Raw genomic sequence first — 23,938 nt, forward strand, 5'->3', positions numbered from 1 at the left:
TTGATAATATATTTTATATTGTAGTTTATTATTACATATGTATTTTATAGAATCATTAATGTGTGTTAAATAAAAATAAAAATAAAAAATAAATAAAAAAAAACCTTTGTTTTTCACATGAAGAGTTATTTGTTTTTGAGTGGTTAACTAGTAAATTATGTGTTCTGCTTGTATCAACATGTTCGACGATATCCATCAAGCTAATAATCATTCTCATCAAGATTTATTGTTCTATAATATTAGTTATACTAATTCATGTGTGTTTATTTAATATAGTTAATCATGTCGAATCTTGCAAAACTTGAGTTTGCGGCACTAGATATCACTGGGAAAAATTACTTGTCATGGGTATTGGATGCCGAAATCCATTTGGATGCTAACAATCTTGGGGATACAATTAAAGAAGAAAATACGACTAGTGCCCAAGATAAAGCAAAGGCGATGATATTTTTACGCTATCATATCCATGAGTTATTGAAAAATGAATACCTTACTGTGAAAGACCCAATTGTCCTATGGACCAATTTGAAGTCGAGGTATGACTACCAAAAATCGGTGAGATTGCCAAATGCTCATCATGAATGGCACAGTTTAAGATTGCAAGACTTTAAGTCTATAAGTGAGTATAACTCAGCCATGTTTAGAATCACATCACAAATGAATTTATGTGGTGCTGATATTACTGATGAGGATATGTTGGAAAAACATTTTCCACCTTTCATGCCTCAAACATTGTCTTGCAACAACAATATCGTGAAAAGGGCTTTACCAAATATAGTGAATTAATATCATGTTTACTTGTGGCCGAGCAAAATAATGAACTCTTAATGAAAAACCACGAGGCCCGTCCGGTTGGTGCAGCCCCATTCCCTGAAGCGAATGTGGCAACATATAATGGCCAAAGTGGAAGTCAAGGACGTGGTCGTGGCCATTATCGTGGTCGTGGTCATGTTCGTGGTCGTGGACGTGGGCGTGGATATGCTCGAGGAAATTATCAAGGTATTCAATTCAAAAACAAGGGAACCCACCAAAAGTTGCATGATAGTGAAAAGAAAACCAATGATGACAAAGGGAAAAAGAAAAATGGAGCCCCATCAAATACATGCTATCGATGTGGAGGCAACAACCATTGGGCTCGTACATGTCGCACACCTAAACACTTGGTGGAACTTTATAAACAATCAATCAAAGACAAAGGAAAAGGGATAGAGTCAAATTTCACATACGAAGATGGAAGTGTTGATGCTCCCAAAGAAAACACTAATGCAACTAATCTGGATTATAATGATTTCCTTATCGAGCAAGCTAATTTTGATTTTGGTGATATCATGGCTGATACAGCCCATTTGGATGCCTCCAACTTTTCCCTTAATATGGATGATTAGAATTTATGCTATGTTATTTTCTTTTATGTTTTGTTAAGACATTTTTGTTTGAGATTTGTCATGTCTTGTCTTGAAAACTTGGAACATGTTATGGAATAATTTTTTTTTCTTATTACTCGTATATCTTTTATTTATGAAACTTTATTTTTCTTTTGAAGCACATGGAGTATTTAAGTAATGGAGAAGATGAATGTCTTATTGACAGTGCTTCTACACATACAATTTTAAAGAAAAAAAAATATTTTTCTAATTTATCTTTGAAAGAGGCAAATGTTGGTACTATATCTGGAAAATCCAAATTAATTGAAGGTTTTGGAGAAGCTTATATTGTTCTACAAAATGGAACTCCACTTAAAATTAACAATGCATTATTTTCTCCATTATCTCAAAGAAACCTAATAAGTTTTAAAGATATTCGTCAAAATGGAAATCATATTGAGACTACTTGTGAAAATGATGATGAGTACCTTCAAATTACAAATGTGATTTCGGGTAAAAAGCATGTGTTAGAAAAATTACCCGCACTTGCCTCGGGTTTGTATTGTACTAAAATTAGTGTAGTTGAATCAAACGCGGTCATAAACCAGAAGTTTATGGACCAAGAAAACTTTATCATTTGGCATGACCGGCTAGGCCATCCCGGATCAGTTATGATGCGAAAAATTATTGAAAATTCATGTGGACATTCTTTGAAGAACCAGAAGATTCTTCAGTCCAAAGACATTACATGTGTCGCATGCTCACATGGGAAGTTAATTACCCGACCATCACCAGTCAAGGTGGGGACAGAATCTTTGAGTTTTTTGGAAAGAATATATGGGGATATATGTGGACCTATACACCCCTCTAGCGGACCATTTAGATACTTTATGGTCCTAATTGATGCATCAACCAGATGGTCACATGTATGCTTACTATCAAGTCGTAATATGGCATTTGCACGACTACTAGCTCAATTGATAAAGCTGAGAGCACAATTCCCGGATTACCCCATCAAGAAAATTCGGTTGGACAATGCTGGTGAATTTACATCCCAATCATTTAACGATTATTGCATGTCTATTGGGATAACTGTAGAGCATCCTATACCTCATGTACATACACAAAATGGACTCGCTGAATCACTTATCAAGCGAATCCAAATGGTTGCAAGGCCAATGATTATGAAATCAAAACTACCAGTAACTGCTTTGGGGCATGCAGTTTTACATGCAGCAACACTAATTCGCATCAGGCCAACGAGTTACCATACCTCTTCCCCGTTAAAGTTGGTTTTTGGTCAGGAACCAGATATTTCCCATTTAAGGATCTTTAGTTGTGCTGTATATGTTCCTATCGCTCCACCACAACGCACAAAGATGGGACCTCAAAAAAGGTTAGGGATATATGTTGGGTATGAATCACGATCAATCATTAAGTATTTAGAGCCATCAACAGGAGATTTGTTTACGGCTCGATTTGCTGATTGTCATTTTTTTGAATCAATTTTCCCAACATTAGGGGGAGATGAAAAGCAGCTGAAAAATAACAATATAACTTGGAGTGAATTATCATTATCTCATCTTGATCCTCGAACTAAACAGTGTGAACTAGAAGTTCAAAGGATAATTCATTTACAAGGATTAGCAAATCAATTACCAGACACATTCACTGACCCAAAGAGAGTGACCAAGTCACATATACCAGCTGTAAATGCTCCAATGAAAATAAGTGTCCCCTAAGGACAACCACGTGTTGGTAATGAGTCAAAACCACGTCTCAAACGTGGTAGACCAATCGGTTCCAAAGATAAAAATCCTCGAAAGAAGAAAGGAGCAAATAATGTCGATGGTCAAGTCGAGGTAATGTTAACACCGGAAAAGGAGTCTCTTGGAGAGACACTAGACATGATGGTTCCCGAAGAACCTCAGGTACCTGAAAATGAAGAGATCTCAATAAATTATATCATGTCCAGGAAGGTATGGAATCGAAATGAAATCGACGTCGATGATAGTTTTTCATATAATGTAGCGCTAAAAGTAATGGAAAACAATGAGGATCAAGAACCTAAATCTGTTGATGAATGTAAACAAAGAAATGATTGGCCAAAATGGAAAGACGCAATCAAGGCATAATTAGATTCCCTAAATAAACGAGAAGTTTTTGGACCGGTGGTCCATACACCTCAAGGTGTAAATCCTGTCGGCTATAAATGGGTCTTTGTACGAAAGCGTAATGAGAAAAATGAAATTGTCCGATACAAGGCAAGATTGGTAGCACAAGGATTCTCACAAAGACCTGGGATTGATTATGAGGAGACATATTCTCCAGTGGTGGATGCGACAACTTTCCGTTATCTTATTAGTCTGGTAATACGAGAAGGGATTGATCTGCGTCTAATGGATGTTGTAACAGCCTATCTCTACGGCTCACTTGATACCGATATTTACATGAAACTCCCTGAAGGGTTCAAATTGCCAAATTCATGTAAATCAAGTTCTTGAGAACAACTTTCAATTAAATTAAATAAATCATTATATGGGCTGAAACAATCTGGGTGTATGTGGTATAATCGCCTTAGTGAGTATTTATTGAAAGAAGGTTACAAAAATGATTCAGTATGCCCGTGTATCTTCATGAAAAGGTCAAGTTCAGAATATGTGATAGTTGTCGTATATGTTGACGACTTGAACATAATTGGAACTCCGGGGGAGCTTCAAAGGGCGGTTGAATATTTAAAAAGGGAATTTGAAATGAAAGACCTAGGAAAGATGAAATTTTGTCTCGGGTTACAAATTGAACGGTGGAATCCTTGTGCATCAAGAAACATATGCAGAGAAAGTACTTAAAAGATTTTACATGGAAAAATCACATCCCTTGAGTACCCCAATGGTTGTAAGGTCGCTTGATGTTGAGAAAGACCAATTCTGACCCCCGAGCGATGAGGAGGCAATTCTTGGTCCAGAAATACCGTATTTAAGTGCAATTGGTGCACTAATGTTTCTTGCTAGCCATACGCGACCAGATATATCATTTTCGGTAAACTTATTGGCAAGATATAGTTCATGCCCAACAAGGAGGCATTGGAATGGGGTAAAACAAATTTTTTGATATCTTCAAGGTACAAAAGATATGGGTTTGTATTTTACAAACCAATCGAAAACAAGTTTGGTTGGTTATGCAGATGCAGGATATTTATCTGACCCTCACAATGGACGATCTCAAACTGGATATTTATTTACAAGTGGAGGTACCGCAATTTCATGGCCTTCTGTAAAGCAAACAATCACAGCCACATCATCAAACCATGCAGAATTATTGGTGATTCATGAAGCTAGTCGAGAATGTGTTTGGTTAAGGGCTGTAATACAACACATTCGTGAGTCTTGTGGCATATCTTCGAGAGGTGAAGGACCGACAATTTTACACGAAGACAACGTAGCATGCATTGCACAACTGAAGGTAGGGTACATCAAAGGTGACAAAACAAAGCACATTTCACCAAAGTTCTTCTTCACACATGATTTGCAAAAGAATGGAGATATTAGCATCCAACAAATCCGTTCCAGCGAAAATTTGGCAGACTTGTTTACCAAATCACTTCCGACCTCTACATTCAAGAAGTTGGTGCATGGATTGGGATGCGTCGACTCAAGGAGCTTATCTGATCATCATCAGGGGGAAAAAATATGCGCTGCACTCTTTTTCCCTTAGCAAGGTTTTGTCCCACTGGGTTTTCCTTGCAAGGTTTTTAACGAGGTAGCATTATGCGTATGAAATGGATAGTCAAGGGGGAGTGTTATAAATGTATATTTATATTGTGACTATCCATGTACATAACCTTCGATCTCATTTATTGTTATAAGGTTCCTAGAGCCCTATAAATAGTGGCATTGTATTAGAGATATCTTAATATAATATAAGAACTCTCTTACTCTCTACTTTCTTATGTCTTTGTTCATTGTTATCTAATAGCCAAAGTGATCATTTTCTTTTATAAAATATAATACTTTGGCTCAGAATTTGGGGGTCAGGAATTTGGAAGTCGAAGACGTCATGACTGTCAACCCGAAAGTTTACCCCGCCAAGATACGCCCCGAATTATCTGAGTCCGTTTTTACGAACATTTTGCATCATCATCGCCCATATAAACATCACACCGACAAACAACTAATTGGCCGTAATAAAAGTGAACGTTTTGGTCGGCGACTACCGGAAACCCATTTCAGATATCGTCGGAATAAGGGTAATGTACGTTAGGAGCATCGGTAAGTCGTTTCCGGCATGAATTCCGGCAGTAGAAGCCAAGAAAACCATTGTATTTGCTTTAAAATCGAAAACCTCCAAATAATAAAATTAGGTTTCCTGTGAGATTATTTTCTGCAAAAAAAAAAAACGGTCACATAGCACGCTCTCAACTTTCACAAGGATCGGCGGCCGATATATATAGCCGATAAAATGTGCTGATGCTTGCCTATACAAAGGGTACAACAAAGCCAAAGAGCCGATGCAAGCCAAAAAAAAAAGTCGATGCTTTTTCCCGACTGCATCCTTTCCCCTAATAATCTTAATTTGAAACTCTTATATTTTCGGAGGATTATATTGAAAGTTTATAACCTTCAATATTTAAAATAACTACACTAACCTTTTCTGGTATCAATTATCTTTACATCAATAATTTACTTTACTCACAACAACACCCTCACAATCAATTGTCATCGTCATCACTTGTCTAAACCACCACCACCACATCGTTGTTATCACCGCATTGTATGGATACCTCATCATATTAAGGTGTTACCGATTTGACACACACGATCAGAACTCGTAATAACGATCGTTAGAATTGCAGTGTCACACTGAATGCTTTATATCTATACTATATTATAAAACAGATTCCTTTTAGATTTTCAACATTGAGTTGAAATTTTCAATATTGATTTTAAGTACATCTCTAAAATACTCCTCCCATCTATTCTATATTTATCTAAAATAACCATAATACCCTTTCTCTCTTCTCAAATCTCAACCAATCATCTTTTTTCTATATCCTCCATAAATCATTTATTTCTCCAATTCATTCAAAATCTTTTATCTCAAAAATCATACGTCGATAAATTATAAAAATTGTATGGGTGTTCTTAAAATTTCATGTTCTTTCATTAGAGATGTCATTCGATATACTTTCGACGAATTTTTAAATCTGAGGCCGGAGGCCGTAGGCATTTGACTATCACACTCTCTGACCTAGCTATCACCCCCACCATCTCACCGCCGCAACGCACAGGTACTTACTCTCGTGTTATATAATGCCTAATCCATCTTCGTTTTTATAGCAAATAGTACTCCGTAATATCTAAAGCATGTTTATGAATAATTTGTAACACTATTTAAATGACCAGATTAACTTTTTACCCACCTCATTATCACATTTTATATATATATATTTATAAAAGAAACAGAAATAATTAAATATTAAAGAATGGAAGACTCATTTGGAGTTTAGAAAAGGGGGTTTGGCTTTGACTCCATGGTTTCTTCCACTGATCTTCTTTGCGTTTACCTTTTTCTCCTTTGTTTCTTCATTTTGTTTTATATTGTATAGAACAAGTTACACATATGCTACTCCACTATAATTAAATATTTACATAATGTTTATGACCAAGTTTATTGTATTATTTCGTATCTGTTTTTCTTTCTTTCTTTTTATTGACGGGTGATTTTTATTACTTTGTACACACTCGATCATAAGTATAGATAATTTATTATCCTTGTTATTTGTTTTCAAAGAAAAATGTATTATCAACACGTCGATCTACACAAATTCCAAACATATTATAAGTTTTCCATCATCATATTTGAACATACATCCTACTAATGGCTGGAATCATTACCTCAGATAACACATGAATAACGCCTTTATGAAATCTTGATGTTGGTTCCTACTACAACATACCAAGTCACAACAACACTATACATGAAAGCATATCAAGTTTATCGAGCATTTGGTTAAGGTGTTTAATTCATCTTTACAAACATGGTTAAGCGTTTAAAAATGTATTGAACTATTGCATTATGTATTCAACTTTAAATGACTTTATTGTATATATATAACTTTTATTTATATTGTCCTGACATCTACCTTACCAATAAAAACTTAATTACAAACCGATGATGTGACTTGGTAATCAAATACAAAATAGACACACGTAAACTTGAATCATACGAAAAACATCAAGTAGTAGTAAAAAACATTTCCAAACACCAAACGCTTATCCCATCGTTATAATACACCAAGCTGTTGTTATATTTGTCATTAATTAAGGACTTTCTATCCTTGAGATCTCAACCAACAGACTTAGTTTTGGCGGCTTTTGACGGGTGAATGTTTGGTTGGTCATATTTTCAATGTAAAATAGCTAATATCCTCGTAAAGAATCTTCATTTTCTTATTGAAAAGTGAACTATAAATGTAAGGTAAAATATAGAATTTTACATCGCTCATGCAGTACTCCTTGACCTTCGAGAGTCCGAGCTGGTAAAACTAAAGAGTTGGCTAGCTATTGAGTAAAGATAGGAACACTATTTAACTACCTACAATAATTTATACTTTCCGTCCCATTTTAATTGTCCTACTTTGATTGGTCAAATTTTTTTCTTCCGACTTTGACCGTAAATATCCTTGTTTGTGTTAAATATTAGTTGCTTAAAGTTATATTAATGAAAAGTACATATAAAACTCAATTTATTTATATATGTCATATCGAGTGTTATATAAAGCAAACATAAATATTTACGATCAAAATTAAAAGAAAACTATTCAAAAAAACAAAATAGAACATTTAATATAAGACGGAAGGGGTATCATTTGTAGTATTATATACCGTTAGTAAAAGACTTAACATTTGTTAGATGGGATATATTTGACTAAATAATTTTGTGAGAATATCATTATCCATTGATCAGTATACCATTAATTATTTTTGTGAAATAAAACTCTAACACAATTTAAAAATCAGACCCAAAACTCTGGTATCTTGTGCAAATTATAAATCAAGAGCACTAAGTTCTTAACATTTCCACTATACATATAAACATAGATATAAAAATTACTCTTATATAATAGTCTTCAGCTTTGTCTAATAGACGGATAATCTCAATATATATATATATATATATATATGTCAAAGGTTAATATCAAAATAATAAATAACAAAATAGGTGAAAAATAACAAAACATGAGCAAATCAAATTTAAAAGAATAAACCCTATTATAGTAGAAGAATAAGTCATAATCAAACTACTGTTGACCACAAACTAAATTAAAAGAGATGAAAAAAAAATAACATAAACAAATCAATATCAAATAATAAACAAACACAAACAATATACCAAAAAGAAAATTAAAGTGATATAAAAAAGTGTATTTTTTTTTTTTTTAGAAAATTTATTGAACTTGCTTTGTTTATTAAAGATAGGAAGTTATAGAATAATATGAATATGAATGATTAATAAAAATTTAGGTTGTATATATAGTAATTTAAAAAAAAAGAGTTTTTGGATGGTAATTGCATATATTTATTGAGAGAGTTTTAAAGATATTATATATTTTTTAAATTTAAAAAGATTTGTTTGATAAAAATAAAATAAAATTATGATCGAATTTTAAAAATATAAATATTTATTTGATAAGCATATAAAATTTTAAAAAAATCTAGAAAAAAAGGAGAGAGCTATTAGGAGAGAATTTTAGACTTAAAAATGGCTTTAAGGGGTGTCAAGTGTACCCTCAACCTACTCTATTAGTTATAGCATAGATATATACGAGTATTTATTTTTTATTCTTCTTCTTTTATAACACTACATTTTATATCAGTATTCAATATTATTAATTTATTATTATTATTACTATTACTATACATTTATATTTATAGCATTTGGGGAGCCTTATTTTGAGAACCCATTTTTTTTTTGTAAGAACCTTGAGAACTTTTAAATTATGTATTAAATCACATGTTTTTTTTGTTCATTCACATGTGAAGCGTTATAAAAATACATGTTGTAGAAGAAAGTTTTTTTCAAAACCTTACATATACTCATTTGTTAACATATGAACGAAAACGTGAGCATATTTATTCAGAAGTTCACAAAAGGCTATTTTGAAGGTTTTTTAAAAAAGTTTCTTGTACAACATACTTTTTTATATCATTTCATATGTGAATGACCAATAAAAAACATGTGAACAAATATACTATTTAATAGTTCTCATGGTTCTTATAAAAAAAAGTTTTTCAAAATAAGGAAACTCTATAGCATTTAGTAAAAGTAAATCTACTTTTTGATTTACGGGGTTCACGGGAATGTTTTTGCAAGATTGCTGTGCTTGGTAAGTTTCTTGCCTCTCAATCATAACGAATCCTCATGCTATACTTCCAACCTTATACAAGACAATTCTAATTAATAGCTATAAGCTATCCCTATATTCCATCGAATACATTCTTCCAAAATTTATATTTCTCAGGTGTATAAATACATAAGTTGAAAGTTTTGATTATAAATCCTATCCTGATGATCATGAAAATTTACAAGTAACTCGTATCTTGACACGACTTTAACTTTTGTACCGCATAATATTATTAATCTACTTATGTACAAGTTACCATGATATGTATGACAATAATATTTTTTTGGTTTTAATTTATATGTTTAAATTTAACTTGTTTAGTTTTTTTTTTTCCTTAAATTTGACATTAAGTATTTTTATTTATATAACATAATATTTAATGAAAGTTATATTAGTGGAAAAACACAATTAAAACTCGATCTATCATTTTACAACAAATATTGTATAACAAAAAAATAAAATTTACGGTCAAAACAAGGTTCCTAAAAAAAACTTTAAAAATCAAAATAGAAGTTAAAATTTGGTTGGAGGGTATATAAAATCATATCATATTTGCTAATTTAGTTATGGAAGTATCAACTTATTATTTCACACGTTCTACTTCTTAGAATGTCTTGTGCGCGATCGAACTAGCACCCCTTTGTAGGGCTGTCAATGGGTTCGGGTTGGCGGGTTGAAAAATTCTGATCTTAACCCAACCCACTAAAAATTTCAAATCAGAAATTTCAACCCTGACCTACAACCCATCAACCCATATAACCTGATAAACAAATATATATAAATATATAATGAAATAAATCAACCTATAAAGCTATTACGTTGAAAACAAAAAGTACCCAAAAAAGAAAAAAGAAATACGATGGTATTGTTAGAACTTGGCACAAAGTTAATAAACTTATCGTCTCACCCAACATCAGTTAGCATCTCACAAAATTTTGACATCCTCTTATTTTAGATCTGAAGTTATTTTAGATTAGATATATAGAAAATGAGCATACGACATCTGGATAAATAGATAGTAAGTATAAAATATTATATATAAATCAAACATTTTTAAGATATTGGGTTGGTGGGTCGACCGTACAACCCAACAATCCAACCCGAACCCAACATGAAAAAATTCATGTTGGCGGGTCAAAAATCTCCAACCCTAACCTGACTTTTTTCGAGTTGGGTTCGGGTTAGGTTTCGGGTGGGTCGAGATTAACAATCCTACCTCTTTGGTTACTCGCCAACGAGTAGTTTACCTTTTTAGTATATAATTTATATACTAGCTAGATACTGTAATAAATATGTAATACTCCGTCCGTCCAATATTGAGTTTTAAATGTATTTTCTGTTGATATAATTTTTATCAACTAATATATAATACAAACAGAGATATTTGCAGTCGAAGTTGAAAGAAATATACTTGACGAGTCAAAATATATTAAAATGAGACGGAGAAAGTATATACTCTAAACATGCGTAAGTTTAACATATAAATATGTGTTGAATAATTCAAAGTTGGCGTTTGGCAAGCTGACCATTAACACCCTTAGCTGCATATACTAACTTTTACAAAAAACTTAGATAAACCATCAACCATTGCACATCACACGAGTATTATTTCTAGCTAAAAAGAAAAATAAAAGAAGCTTTAACTTTATTATTCAAGTCTTCTCATGTATTATTCAAACATGTTTCTAAGATATCAGTAGGACGCATGATTGATAAACGTTCGACCCGCATAGTAGGCGGGCACAGCAGACAGGTATTTCTTCTTTTCAGATTCTCGGCAGACAGGTATGATTTTCTAAACATTTCTCTTTTTCCGTCTTGCACTCCTTTGTGGCCGGAGGTCCCTATGAAAGCAGTCTTTCTACCTTTGTGTAGAGGTAAGACTGTCTACAGCTTACCTCCCCCATACCCCGCGCAGGGATTGGGTCCTGTTGTTGTTGTTGTTGTTGTTGTCTTCTCATGTATATACATGTGACCAAATTTTGAAACATAATACTGATTAATTAACCGATTTATTTGAAGAAAATAATATTAATCATATAGCTAGCTCAAGAGTGTACAAATACTCTATATCATACACCGATAATTAATTTGAGTGTATTTGATACCATTAATTAACTAATGTACATGTACAGTATGTATAAAGCAGTAAGTAAAAAGGCCGGGATATTGATGGGAGGCTAGGGCCAAAATCCAAGACGATGGACTAGCTGTGACAAGCAGATCTGAAGTGAAAACTACTTGACCCTGATCACTAATTAGGTCTCTTTTGTTTTGGTTGGTTCCTCATCTACATTATTCTCCCATACGGACCCCCCTACATCCATACTAATTTAAATACATATATACAAGTACTGTACTCATTTATATACAAAAAAAAAGTCCAAACCACTAAAGGCGAACATATCCACTTCCTAATTAATGTTCTCGATCATATGCAAACCAACCAACCACAACACTGGTTTTTCTAAACCAAGTCCAATCTAATAAGCCCAATTTTAATATATACTATTATATATCATACAATAAACAAGTAGCTCATGGCATATCTAGCTAACTTATATATGATATATGGAATTATTATATATATCAAGGTGGACCAAGCCATAGGATTCTCAAAGGAATAAGGTCAAAGGTGAAGACAAAGCTTTAAGCAATTGTCAAACAACAATATAATGTAAACTTTCAACTCAATACACACACGTACAAAATTGTTGGTTTATGTTTATTGGCTGAAGCATGTGTAGCATCCAATGTAATTCGGTTGTTTTTTCCTCCAAGATTAACTTTTTTTTCATTAAGTCAACGGATCTAGTTTTGACTTTGGTGTTTAACCATCAACATTGTTCATATCACAACACCAAATTAAGATAATGAAAGCTTCTTTCAATGATCTTGTTTCTATTAGTAGTATATATTATTTATTAACTTAGAAAGTTTAAACTAGAAGTTAACTTATGGAATATACTTATATAGATTAACAACCCCGTTTTCAGTGGCTTTTTCCGTTTGATCACAACTCCAAATATTCGATTTTCTTTATATTACCGTTATATAGTGAAATATCCACCTCTTTCATGGTTTTGGTTTTATGAGTAAGTTTTTGTTCCAATATTGGTGGCATATATTGGTAAATATCATATAAATAAAATAACTCCTGAATTCAACTACTCAAGAGATGGTAGAACACATCAAATATTAACAAACCAGCCAAGTTGGATCATTCGGTAGGGGTAAGACTATTTACATTTTTATTTTTTTTGAACAACTATGATTTTATTAAAAGATGCTTTGGTGAGACGTCTAAGCAATAAAAGATTACAAAACAGTTACAAATGGAAGGAAGGAGTCGCTAGCCATATCGACCAAAAAAAAGCTAGACTTCCTATCCCGATTAGATATCCAACAATATGACATGGAAACAATGGACTGGAAAACATACTATTTACATTATTTTAACTTCATCCACACATGTTCGTGGTATTGGGACCTAAAAACAAGACGCCATTTGGATATTATTTAGGTACTATTTATATGCGCTATCGTTTGAGATTATTGGTACTACGCTTTCAAGATTTATATTGTATGTATCAAAAGTAAGTTTGAGGTATTGGGATAGTTCATCGCTTCAGGCTTATGGTTACGTGTTAATTTACAAATTAAAGCAATTTTATGGTGAGTATTAGCCGTTGTTTAAAGTCTACAATGTAGCATTCTATACGAGTTACGACATCATCCACACTATATATGAAAGCTAAAACATACAAGCATATAGTTCCTTAAGTACCTTTCCAAAAAAAAATATAGTTCCTTAAGTCCCTCCCTATCGATTAGCTAACTAGCTAGCCGCCTTTATGGCTTTATTCCACACCTATATATACATTCATGGACACGGCTCTATGAGCATGATAGTGCATACATGGTCCAACTTGTGACTCTCCCATCACTATTATTATACCTACGTACCTATCGATTTCAACTAACTTTGAATTAGTAGCACAATATATACCGATCGGGTGTATAACGTAGTGATATATCACATGCCATATGACTAGCTACATGAGTAACGAGTTCCCAAAAATGACATAATATGTTATCACCTTGCTGATACAAACCATTAGAACTTTGTCTACATAATGATGTATTGTGGCCAACACAAATATCTATTGATGGCTTTGTGCTTATCAAATCTTTGTTATTGATTTTGACACTAAATACATATGGCTTTACAAATACACCCAAATAAAATGAAATCAGATGTTTCCAAATTACCATCATATTTTCCCAATTTATAAAGTTAGTTTGGTAGAAACGTATTTAGAATAATCGTGGTGATCACCAAATTAATCGTAAGATAGGTTCAATACTTCGTTCTCAATTCAAGTTTTCTGCCTTTATAAATGGTAACAAAAGTATATACTAGTAAATAATAAATTCTACCACTAAACTGTACCTTTGAATAAAACTATACACGGTCCAAAAATGTTTGACAATAATTGTTTATCTGTATACGAGTGTGTGTAACGGATAAAAAGCAAAGCATTGAATCCTGTAAATAACAAAAATAAATAAATAGAAACCAACAACAAACAAACATTTTCACTTTCCCCCAAATTAAAAAAACACACACAAATATTGACCTTTTCTTCCTCATTTCATTTAACCATAATTATTTTAATAAAAAACTATGTATTAAATTTAAAAAAATATTAATTAACACTTCCAAAGGCCAAGCATTGGTTTCTGTTATATTTCACACACCCTCTTGGAATTTTGTCACTTGGTATTTTCCTTACCACCGTCGATACCCAAATGTCTATATTTATTTCTTCACTTCTTCTACATAACACCTCCCTCACTTCATTCACCCATCCATCAATTTCAACACATTTCCATCAATATATATATAGGTAGGTAATTTTCATGATGGTCCAAATTCATCATGAAAATGAAGAAATGCTTGTTGACGATGATGAAAATAGTCACGACAGCTCAACTAACACGTTTTTTATAAATGATAACATAGATATACTTATAGAAATATTAACAAGGCTAGATGGGCGGTCACTAAGTACCGCGGCATGTGTGTGCAAACAATGGTGTTTGATAACACGTAATGATTCGATATGGGAACATTTGTGCTTTAGAAATGTGTCACCTCCACCAATTGGTGTTAGGCCCATCGTTTCGGCATTGGGTGGGTTTAAACGGCTCTACATGGTTTGTGTGAGACCCGTTTTGAGCCGGCTTAAATGTAGGAAAATCATTGTTGGTGAGTCGGAGGTTGTCAGACGTGTTTGGAACCAACATGAAGTGGAACTATCCTTGTCTTTGTTTTGTGTTGAGTATTATGAAAGGCTGTTGGTTAATGGTGGTGGTGGCAGAGTTGTCGGTGATTCATCCGCGTCGTCTTCGTCTTTGAAGTTTTTGTGCATGCCGGTAAATGTTTGAGAGCTATGCTATATAGCATTTACAACCGGTGTCGTCTAATTTTGGATTAATTTGAGTATTTGAAGTAGTATAGCCGGGTGACATTCTTTATTTTGATATATGTTCTATAATGTTATAAATTAATGTAGTTTAATTTTTGTGCTTTTAATTACTATTATTATTTATTTGTGATTTAATTTTTATGTTTTAAAGTTATAGTAATGAAACTATATTTTTAGTGTTTGATTTATGATTTTGGTTTTTTATTTTATGTTGTTCTTAAAATATAACTTAGCGATAAATCAACACATTGGTGTTTTAATTTATCCGGCTAATGAAGAAAAAAAAAAGAAAAGGAAATGCTAATGAAGCAGAAAAGTGATTGTTGTGGTGTTGTCAGTGAGGCACAATTCAACTACTGGTAATCGTTTAGGGACGGTAAAGAAGCATTTATGGTTTTTACTTATAGTTTTGGGTTTGACTTTTTGAAATGAGAAATTATGAGGTCTTTCTCCCTAAATTTTTAGTAATCATATCCTGCCCAGGTAATTTGAAGTCTAACAAGCTCTGCAGATCAAATGTCAAAAGATAAAATTTAATTGTTTGTGGAAACAAGTTTATTAGTTTTAGTAATTTATACTTCACTGTTTGGGTTTCCTTAACTTCGCGACACATGTTACATTGTATGTAGAATATTAAGCTTTTTGTAAAAGGTCAACTGATATTCTTATGCATCTTTTGAAAATGCAGTTACGAACATGCATTTTCAAAACAAAGCAGATTCAAAACGTAATCTCAAACAACTTTTATAAAATGGATCTACTAATTCGTATTAAATGTCTTGTTGATACAACTTGAAAAACTCGTATAGTCGTATGTTTTGAATTTTATAAGACAGGTCGGAGCCCCATGAGAGGGTTCCAGTACCCAATTGATACCCAAGGAAACACCGCCTCGAGTACCTAGTACCACAAAGGGTGAGGAGGCGTTTGTGGAGTGATCTGTCACTTTTGGTTACTGCCAGAAAAGAAAGAGGATGAAAAGAGTGGAAATGAGACATTCCTTCCGAGTGGGGAGGAAGATTGAATGACTCATATTGATATCTATATTATCGCTTTTCTTTTATTTATAACATTTAAATGTTTATAAACGAAGTAAATTACTACAGTAATTTTTTGAAAGTGAGTTAGTTGTTAGCATTCAAGACACCACGGTGACATCACTTGGGTAGTATACGGTGCTTGAATCACGCATGTCTGGGGTGAAACCTAAAACTCTGAAAAACTCCCCCAATAATCCACTCATACAAATGTAGAAAGTGAGATTTAAACCTGGTGAATTTCTCCAAAGTTTAGGACCTTACCAATAGGCCATTAACTCGTTGTCAATTAAATTATTATTTTATCCTTAACTTAGAATGTCATACGAAATATATGATAGCAATCATTAGCTTATCCTATTCCTATAGACATATTTATAACGTATCATTTTTGAACTTGGTTGCTTCACCATACTATAATTTTGTTGCAAACAAAAACAAATTGATGTAGGAATCCGTCTACAAGAATACAATATATAAGTATTGGAAAAGATGATATCTATCCCTAAAGTGTCTAGCTTAGTGGTACGTGAGTTGTCTATCGATCATAAGGTTGTGGATTCAATTAATATGTGAAACACGACGTAGCACGTAAATTTCTGTTTTTTTTTCTTTAAATGATGAAGAGGCACGAGAATGGATGGTGAAGTCATTTTCACTTTGTATTAGTGGTTCCCATGAAAACGAGGAAAGTTTTGAATTTTCGTTTCTATGTTGGGGTGGCAGACTGGCAGGAATTACAAGCGCACATATAACTTGAAAAATATTCCATTTTGTTTTGCATTATCAAATATAGAATATCTTTTATCCAGACTTCTAAACTTATATATGTGTTGTTAGTACTAGTATTGTTTTAGTTTGTAATTTTGTTGATATGCACCCTCCTGTAACTATGAAATATTATTTTTTTTCGCCCCTTTTTAAGAGATTTTATTCGGATTGCACCTTCCTGATCCATTTACGATTATATATAAAAAGGTAACTACCCTTACGGTAAATTTTTCTCAGACAAACTTGGTAAATAAATTCTTAACATATGCTCGAGTCACCGGTTCATAACTATGGTACCTTACTATTTGATCATCTATTAGTGTTATTCTGTTTAGTTGTATAACTACTATAAAGGTTGCCTGGTAGTTAACATTTTGAACTTCTTTACAAGAGATTTAAGGTTTCACAATTAGGGCCTTCGAGTAAAGAAAGAAAAGCTCGCCTTCCCCGATAACTAGAATAAGAAACACATCATACATTTACTCGTTTACTAGGTTTAGTGTCAGCTGTCAAACAATAGCTAGTAGACATCTCGTGTCGATACACAAAGACATTATGGCTTTTCATAACAAACACAAACAAGTGAGACGACCTGTATTATTCAAATATTGTTGCAACCTTTTTTTTCTAGAAAGATTATTTGCCACTTGACAGCTTTGTTATACAACAAACTTAATATGCTCTTGATGTTAAACTACGAATACAACTTCCACTACAGTAAAATCTAAACATAAAGACTCAACACAAAAGAGATACTTCACCACTTGTTTCCACAAGACTACCAATTGGATAGACATTGCTTCATTCTTTGATTGATGTGGGATCATGAGTTGTGTCAATTAGCTGACTTGACCACAGAAAGGGGACGTTTGAGATTATGGATCAATATAAGACTGAACCCTTTCATTGGGTCCAAAAAAGAAATGATGTCTTTGTCGAAATAAAAACCTGATATACCACGTGGGAAACAGCAATCCATACTTATAATTCCTCCATCTTAGACAATGTACTTTCACCATTTTACGCCAAATAAAAACATACTTATAATTGAATGTTTCTGAAACTATTAGATGTTGACTAATGTAGGAAAAACTATGTCTCTGCTTGCCTAAAGTATGTTGCTACTGTAGGTATTTAACCCAGAATGTAGATTCAACTCTTATGGGCACACTGAACTCATTTATAAGAAATAAGAAAAAAAATGGGTAAAAATGATATCATGTATGCAAAATTTTATCTCATATTACATAATTACTCAGAACACATAAACTTCATAAACCAAAAACTCATAATGTGATCTGGTAGCATTGACCATAGAGAAGATTTGTCCATAACCACTTGCAAAGTTGCAACATAGAAATTGGCCAGGCTTATCCAAAGTTAGTGATCTTTGTAGTGCAACAAATATGAATTCCTTTCAAGATCTTTATGAATACCATAAGAAATCATGACTCCTTTCAAAAACTAATTTCTTACTAACAACTACAATCTCCACAAAGTGCACAGAAACACAAAACTATGGCAAAAAGAAGTAAACTAGTTTTGAGTTAGATGTGGTCAACATGAAAGCATATTAGTCTCCATTCACCTCTGGTTTGGAAGAACGTCCATGTCAGCTATAATGATCAGGGTTAGCTTTACTTCTTATAACGGGAACGCCATCTTCCCTCCAAACCACACGCTCTTCGCATACTGCAGCTGCTACCTCTGCATACATTTTATGTTCCTAACAAAAACATTCACTCAGACATTCGATTTATTATAAAACCATACAAAAAAGAAACGGAAGACAAAAAAAGACAAAATATGAAAGTGGTTACCTGGCGAAGAACCCTTGCTGCAAGTTCTTCGGCAGTGTCATTAGCAAGCACAGGAACTACTCTTTGAGCTAGAATTCTTCCCGTATCATAATTCTCATCAACAAAATGGATTGTGGGTCCCGAGTATCTTGTCAAATTAATGGGGGAAAATGAGATCAAGGCATGCTAATCTTAAACCCAATTGAAATAAAAAAAAATGTATCGCAATTACCTAGCTCCAGAAGCAATAACAGCTTTATGCACCTTTGTACCATAATACCCTTTGCCTCCAAATGCGGGAAGAAGTGAAGGATGAATATTCAAGATTGACTTTGGATAAGCTTGAATTAACTCAGAAGGTATAAGCTTCAAATATCCAGCTAGAAGAATAAAGTCAATCTCGTACTGACTACACAAAACAACACATGTATTGAGCTGTAGGACTCAACAGAAACCTGGAATAACGTCAACAAATATAATAACCATCAGTCAAGCAGACCTTAGAGCAGCTACAAGGTCATCCGAAGACAGAGCTTGTGGTTCGCCTTTTTTACCGGGATATACTATAACTGGGATCCCTTTCTCTCTTGCATATTGTGCACCCCCACAATCTACATATTTATATAGAAATAATAAAAGTAGAACACCGATGTTAAGGAACTACTTCACTATCTTAGACATGCAAAGATAAAGAAATTAAAGCAAGACTATGTATTCATAGAATCATAGCTGAATTTTTTCCTTTCTAAATCAACATGAAGTTGCTTTAAAGGCCATATGATTCTCGACTGGTACCAAATCAAGTTAAGATATATACAATACCACTTGATCTAATATCAATCGTATCATAAAATACAATGCATTAAAAAGCACAAAAAAAGAAGAATGAAGATTAGACTTATAAAATGTAGTCATTCAAAAATATATAATTAACAGGTAAAAGCCATTTTTAATGGTTTAATAGGTACGAAACACGTTTTATACTATTTGATCTATTCATCAGTACATGTATTTATGAATTTCCACATTATAACTTATCAATGTAGCATGATTACTGGTCTAATGAATGACCATCATTTTCAATTATGATAGTAGAGCAATTTATGCAGCTGTCCAGATAGAAAATATCCAGGTTGCTGATATGATTGATTAAGAAAGATAGAAGTGGCCAAGAGAACAGAATAAAAGGTTTTCAAATGTCACACAAATTTCTGTTCTAAACCTGAACGTGGGATGTAAAGAGAGAGGTGTTTGGAGGGATAAGAAAGGTGATGAGGAAGAGTTCAATGTTCATGGAGTGTGGCTTGCTTTTGAAGAAAATGCATGGAAGGATTTCTGGTACATGCAAATTGGCACGCTCAATATATAGCAAGTCATCTTTTCATTTTGTGGATGGCCATGAAAGAGAAGCTACAAACTCCAAGAGAATTCAGAGTTAAAAATGTCCATTTTGTAATCAAGAGAAGCATTCTTTAAATTGTTTGTTAGCTAAGTATCCTACTATATAGAAATTTCGATTGATACTACATATTTCCTGTATAGATTTCCATTCTAGTTTGGCTATGCTTAGAAATCATTGGGTATGTCTATTGGTTGATAGCTAACTTTGTAACACACTATTTTTTTTAATATCAATAAATAGACCTTTCTTTAGGAATACAATGTGACGAGAAAGGTCCAATTAAAGGAATGACAACAGCATACATTAGGCATTTAGCAGTATGCCCTGTATGCTGAGAATTCCAATCATTTCCCAGTATTTAGCATAATCATCTATGCTAAATCCTACAATAATCACAGTATCACATGGTATGCATTCAGATAACAAGTCCACCAAAGGGCTAAAGTGTCATTTCATAGACATGGATCAACAAACTAGTACCTCAACTGACAAAGATGATCAGACTATATTACGAAGCTCCTTTTTATCACAAGTTCATACCTAAAAATAAAATAAAAAAGGTATCGCACAAATACAAGAAAGTTTCATGAGTCGACTGCATCTGAATGTTTGATACAACTTCTGTAAGAAAATTTCATGAGACAGCTTGGAGAACAACATACTGGAAAAATAATAAGTATGTCACGAGCTAATAATAAGCTAAATCAGCCAGGAAAGGGAAGAAAATTGCTTGAGGTGTCAAATGGGCGGGTCAAGAAATTTTGAAAATGGATCCAAATACCTACTTTCTTTACAGGTCGGAATGGTTGACTCACAAGACCTTATGTTCATAGGGTAACAACTTTTTTTTATAAATCAGATAAGCAACAAAAGCCGACACTGGTGGGAATTGTAACTAAGTGAACTCTTATACAGTGTTTTACTTCTAAGGTGTTCAATCACTTGGCCACTCTTGAGTGGATTTCCGAATAAAGATAATTAAGAGGCTGTACACTTTTGAAAGTACACATTAGGTGACATTTGACCAGTTCGAACTATTTTGGCTCATTTCCTTTTTAGCTAATGTTTTATTTTTATTTTTCATGCTAGAGATAAAACATGACCAAGCAAAAACCCATTAACAATTACAACGATTGAAATTGCCATCTCCAAAACATACAAATAAAACATAGTATGTGACAGTACATCCGGAAATTTAACAAATGGTACTTACCAGGCTCCATTAAGTAGAGCAATTATTCCATCTGGTAGAGATAAAACACAGTAGTTTCTGCTCAACAATATGGCACATACAATTCATTACTCTTTTCTTAGAAAACTCTGTCTAAATAACTCACTGGTCTTCCAAATTATAAAGTGAATGTGTCTGATCAGTGGCATCTGTAAAGGGGGGTTTAGAAATATCCGGGAGTTCAACGATTTGGCTAAACTCTTACACGTTGCATACTTTTGTCAGGCTGTATTGGGAGTGGGAGTGGGAGTGAAACAGACTTGAAGGTTTTCTTGTCAAGAGTCAAGACGTGCAAATTTTATTCCGTGTGGGTCAGCCAGGTTGATTGTCAATATAAAGTTCAACGATGTTACTCTTTATAACAGCAAGACTAATTAACACACTTAATATGATGTCGTACCTTTCTTTATTCCAGCACACTTTCTTGTCAGGGATATATTTTTATAGTTGTGATGTTATACCAAAAAGCCAACTATAATATAATGTGTAATAAATTTATAATTAGAAAATAAACAAACTGATGTTCCTAGCCTCCTAGGTATTACACTACATCAGTTAAAATGAGTTGCCCACACCACACTCAAAATACACACACACACACACACACACAAATAATGTATGCTCCTAAAGTATATGGTATCTAGTTATCTACAATTTTAGTGTCACAATACACATAGAAATCCAGATTTTATATCACACATAAACTTATATTTAAACACGAAGGTCACGAAACCAAACAAGGTAAACTAACATCAATAAGTGTAAGAAAACTTACCATGCTTGTTAGTGACCAAAACAACAAACTGCCCATGAACATCACCACTAAGAATAGCCTGATGAACAGCCCGGAAATTTGACCCGCCACCCGAAACAAAAACAGCAAGATTTTTCTTCTTCAAACCAGCTTTTTCATCAGAAGTTTTTACCATTCGTTCATCACTACTTATACACTTCAAGATTCTCTTTCTTGGAGCTACAAAAGTCTGAAAATCTTGGATTTTAAAAGATACCCGGTTGTTGGATTTCGATGAAAGTAGAGAAAATGGCAAAAAGGTTGAATCCTTATGGGTTTTAAGTAATGAAAACAATGAATTTGAAGTGATATTGAAAAGGGTTTCCATAGAAAGTGAAAAAGGTGTGAGCTTTAGGGTTTAATGGGATTCAAGAAACACCTTGCCTAAACCCCAAATGGATATTAGTTTTAGTTGTATACGAAAGGATGATTTATAGTGATTGACGGTGTGAATTTGGGGTTTATTTTGGTAAGTACAATTTGATTGATGGAAAAATTAGGTATTGTATGGGAATTGAGAAGAAAAAAAGGAAAGATGAAGATTGATTCGACTTTGGGGGTTTAAGGAGTAGTGGAGATTTTAGAGGCGATAGGTGACAAAACTGGTGGGTTTGGATGGGCGATAAAAGCAGTGGGTTCTCTATAATCGGCGCTAATGGACCGCGACTTCAGGAAAAAAATTGTTTTTAAGTGGGTTCCAAAGAAGAACACCTGGGACTAGTTACCTTTGGTTCAAAAATAGATCTAGAGGTTGTAGGATTAGTCTGGATAACTGGAATCGTTTTAAAATATGTATATAGTATACCTTTGTAATTATGTGTTGTCATCCCACGGTTTGGTGGGTGTTTGGCATTTTGTGGATAAAAATTACTTTTAAAAAAAAAAATGGGTTCCAAAAGAAAATGCAACATTTTTTGTCCTTGATACGGCAAACCGATTCGCAATTTGATTTGCGAATCAAAGACAAAGTAGAGGGTGATGAGTTGGGTTCGGTGAATTGTGTTTTGGGTTTAGTGATTTTATCTAATAATTAAACATTGCAATTATTAAAATAAATACATTAAATGCATATCTAAAGGCCTGAGTAATTTTTAAGATAAAAAGTTGAGTAATATGTTTTTTTCTGTTTTTTGAAGAATTGAAAATGTTAAGTGGCATTGAACATGGATATGTGAAGATGGAGCCGAAACCATTGGACATGTATTGTACTCGTGTTAATTAAGTTGCATCCAGAGTTTGGCATTTGGTTAGTATTTGGTATAAGATTAGTCCGATGATCATCTTCCTGACCAAGGATTTGGTAGACTTATGTGAGTCTAGAGAAGCACGCTAAGAAAGTTTTGAAAGGTATCATTCAGATTATGTAATGGGGCTTATGGAAAGCGAAAACTAATAAAAGGTTCTACTTAAAGTGTACCTTACTAGGATTCTTCACGATATAAAATCCATTGGATACATATGGTACACTATAAAAAATGTTTTATTTGTTTACAAAAAGTGTGAAGAAATTTTTACACAATTTTAGTTCTTTATAATTTTACATACATAAAAGCGTGACAAAATTTTTAATTTATTCACACTAACTAAAAATGTGAACAAATATAACATAATTTATAGTGGTACTACAATAGATCGAAGGAGAAAA

General features: G+C 33.2%; 3 protein-coding genes across 4 annotated transcripts; 2 read left to right on the forward strand and 1 right to left on the reverse strand.

Annotated features, from left to right (window-relative positions):
- Window positions 1-282: 282 nt before the first annotated feature.
- Window positions 283-786, forward strand: LOC122597494. Its single transcript, XM_043770082.1, has one exon. It carries the CDS (start codon window positions 283-285, stop codon window positions 784-786), a length of 504 nt encoding a protein of 167 aa, XP_043626017.1.
- A 13,702-nt stretch (window positions 787-14,488) lies between these two features.
- Window positions 14,489-15,370, forward strand: LOC122598137 (F-box protein SNE-like). Its single transcript, XM_043770739.1, has one exon. It carries the CDS (start codon window positions 14,692-14,694, stop codon window positions 15,217-15,219), a length of 528 nt encoding a protein of 175 aa, XP_043626674.1. The 5' UTR covers window positions 14,489-14,691; the 3' UTR covers window positions 15,220-15,370.
- Window positions 15,371-18,288: 2,918 nt separating this feature from the next.
- On the reverse strand, window positions 18,289-23,052 carry LOC122594871 (phosphoribosylglycinamide formyltransferase, chloroplastic). Of its 2 annotated transcripts, none has more exons than XM_043767172.1 (5): window positions 22,276-23,052; window positions 19,367-19,478; window positions 19,100-19,276; window positions 18,889-19,015; window positions 18,289-18,794 (listed from the first exon to the last, which is right to left on the reverse strand). In XM_043767172.1, exons 1-5 carry the CDS (start codon window positions 22,619-22,621, stop codon window positions 18,681-18,683), a joined length of 876 nt encoding a protein of 291 aa, XP_043623107.1. In that variant the 5' UTR covers window positions 22,622-23,052; the 3' UTR covers window positions 18,289-18,680. The 2 variants fall into 2 exon arrangements, with proteins under 2 accessions (XP_043623107.1, XP_043623108.1); XM_043767173.1 differs by having other exon boundaries at window positions 18,654-18,775.
- Window positions 23,053-23,938: the final 886 nt, after the last annotated feature.

The sequence above is a fragment of the Erigeron canadensis genome, chromosome 4 (genome assembly GCF_010389155.1).
Source record: "Erigeron canadensis isolate Cc75 chromosome 4, C_canadensis_v1, whole genome shotgun sequence".
NCBI classification, from domain to species: domain Eukaryota; kingdom Viridiplantae; phylum Streptophyta; class Magnoliopsida; order Asterales; family Asteraceae; genus Erigeron; species Erigeron canadensis.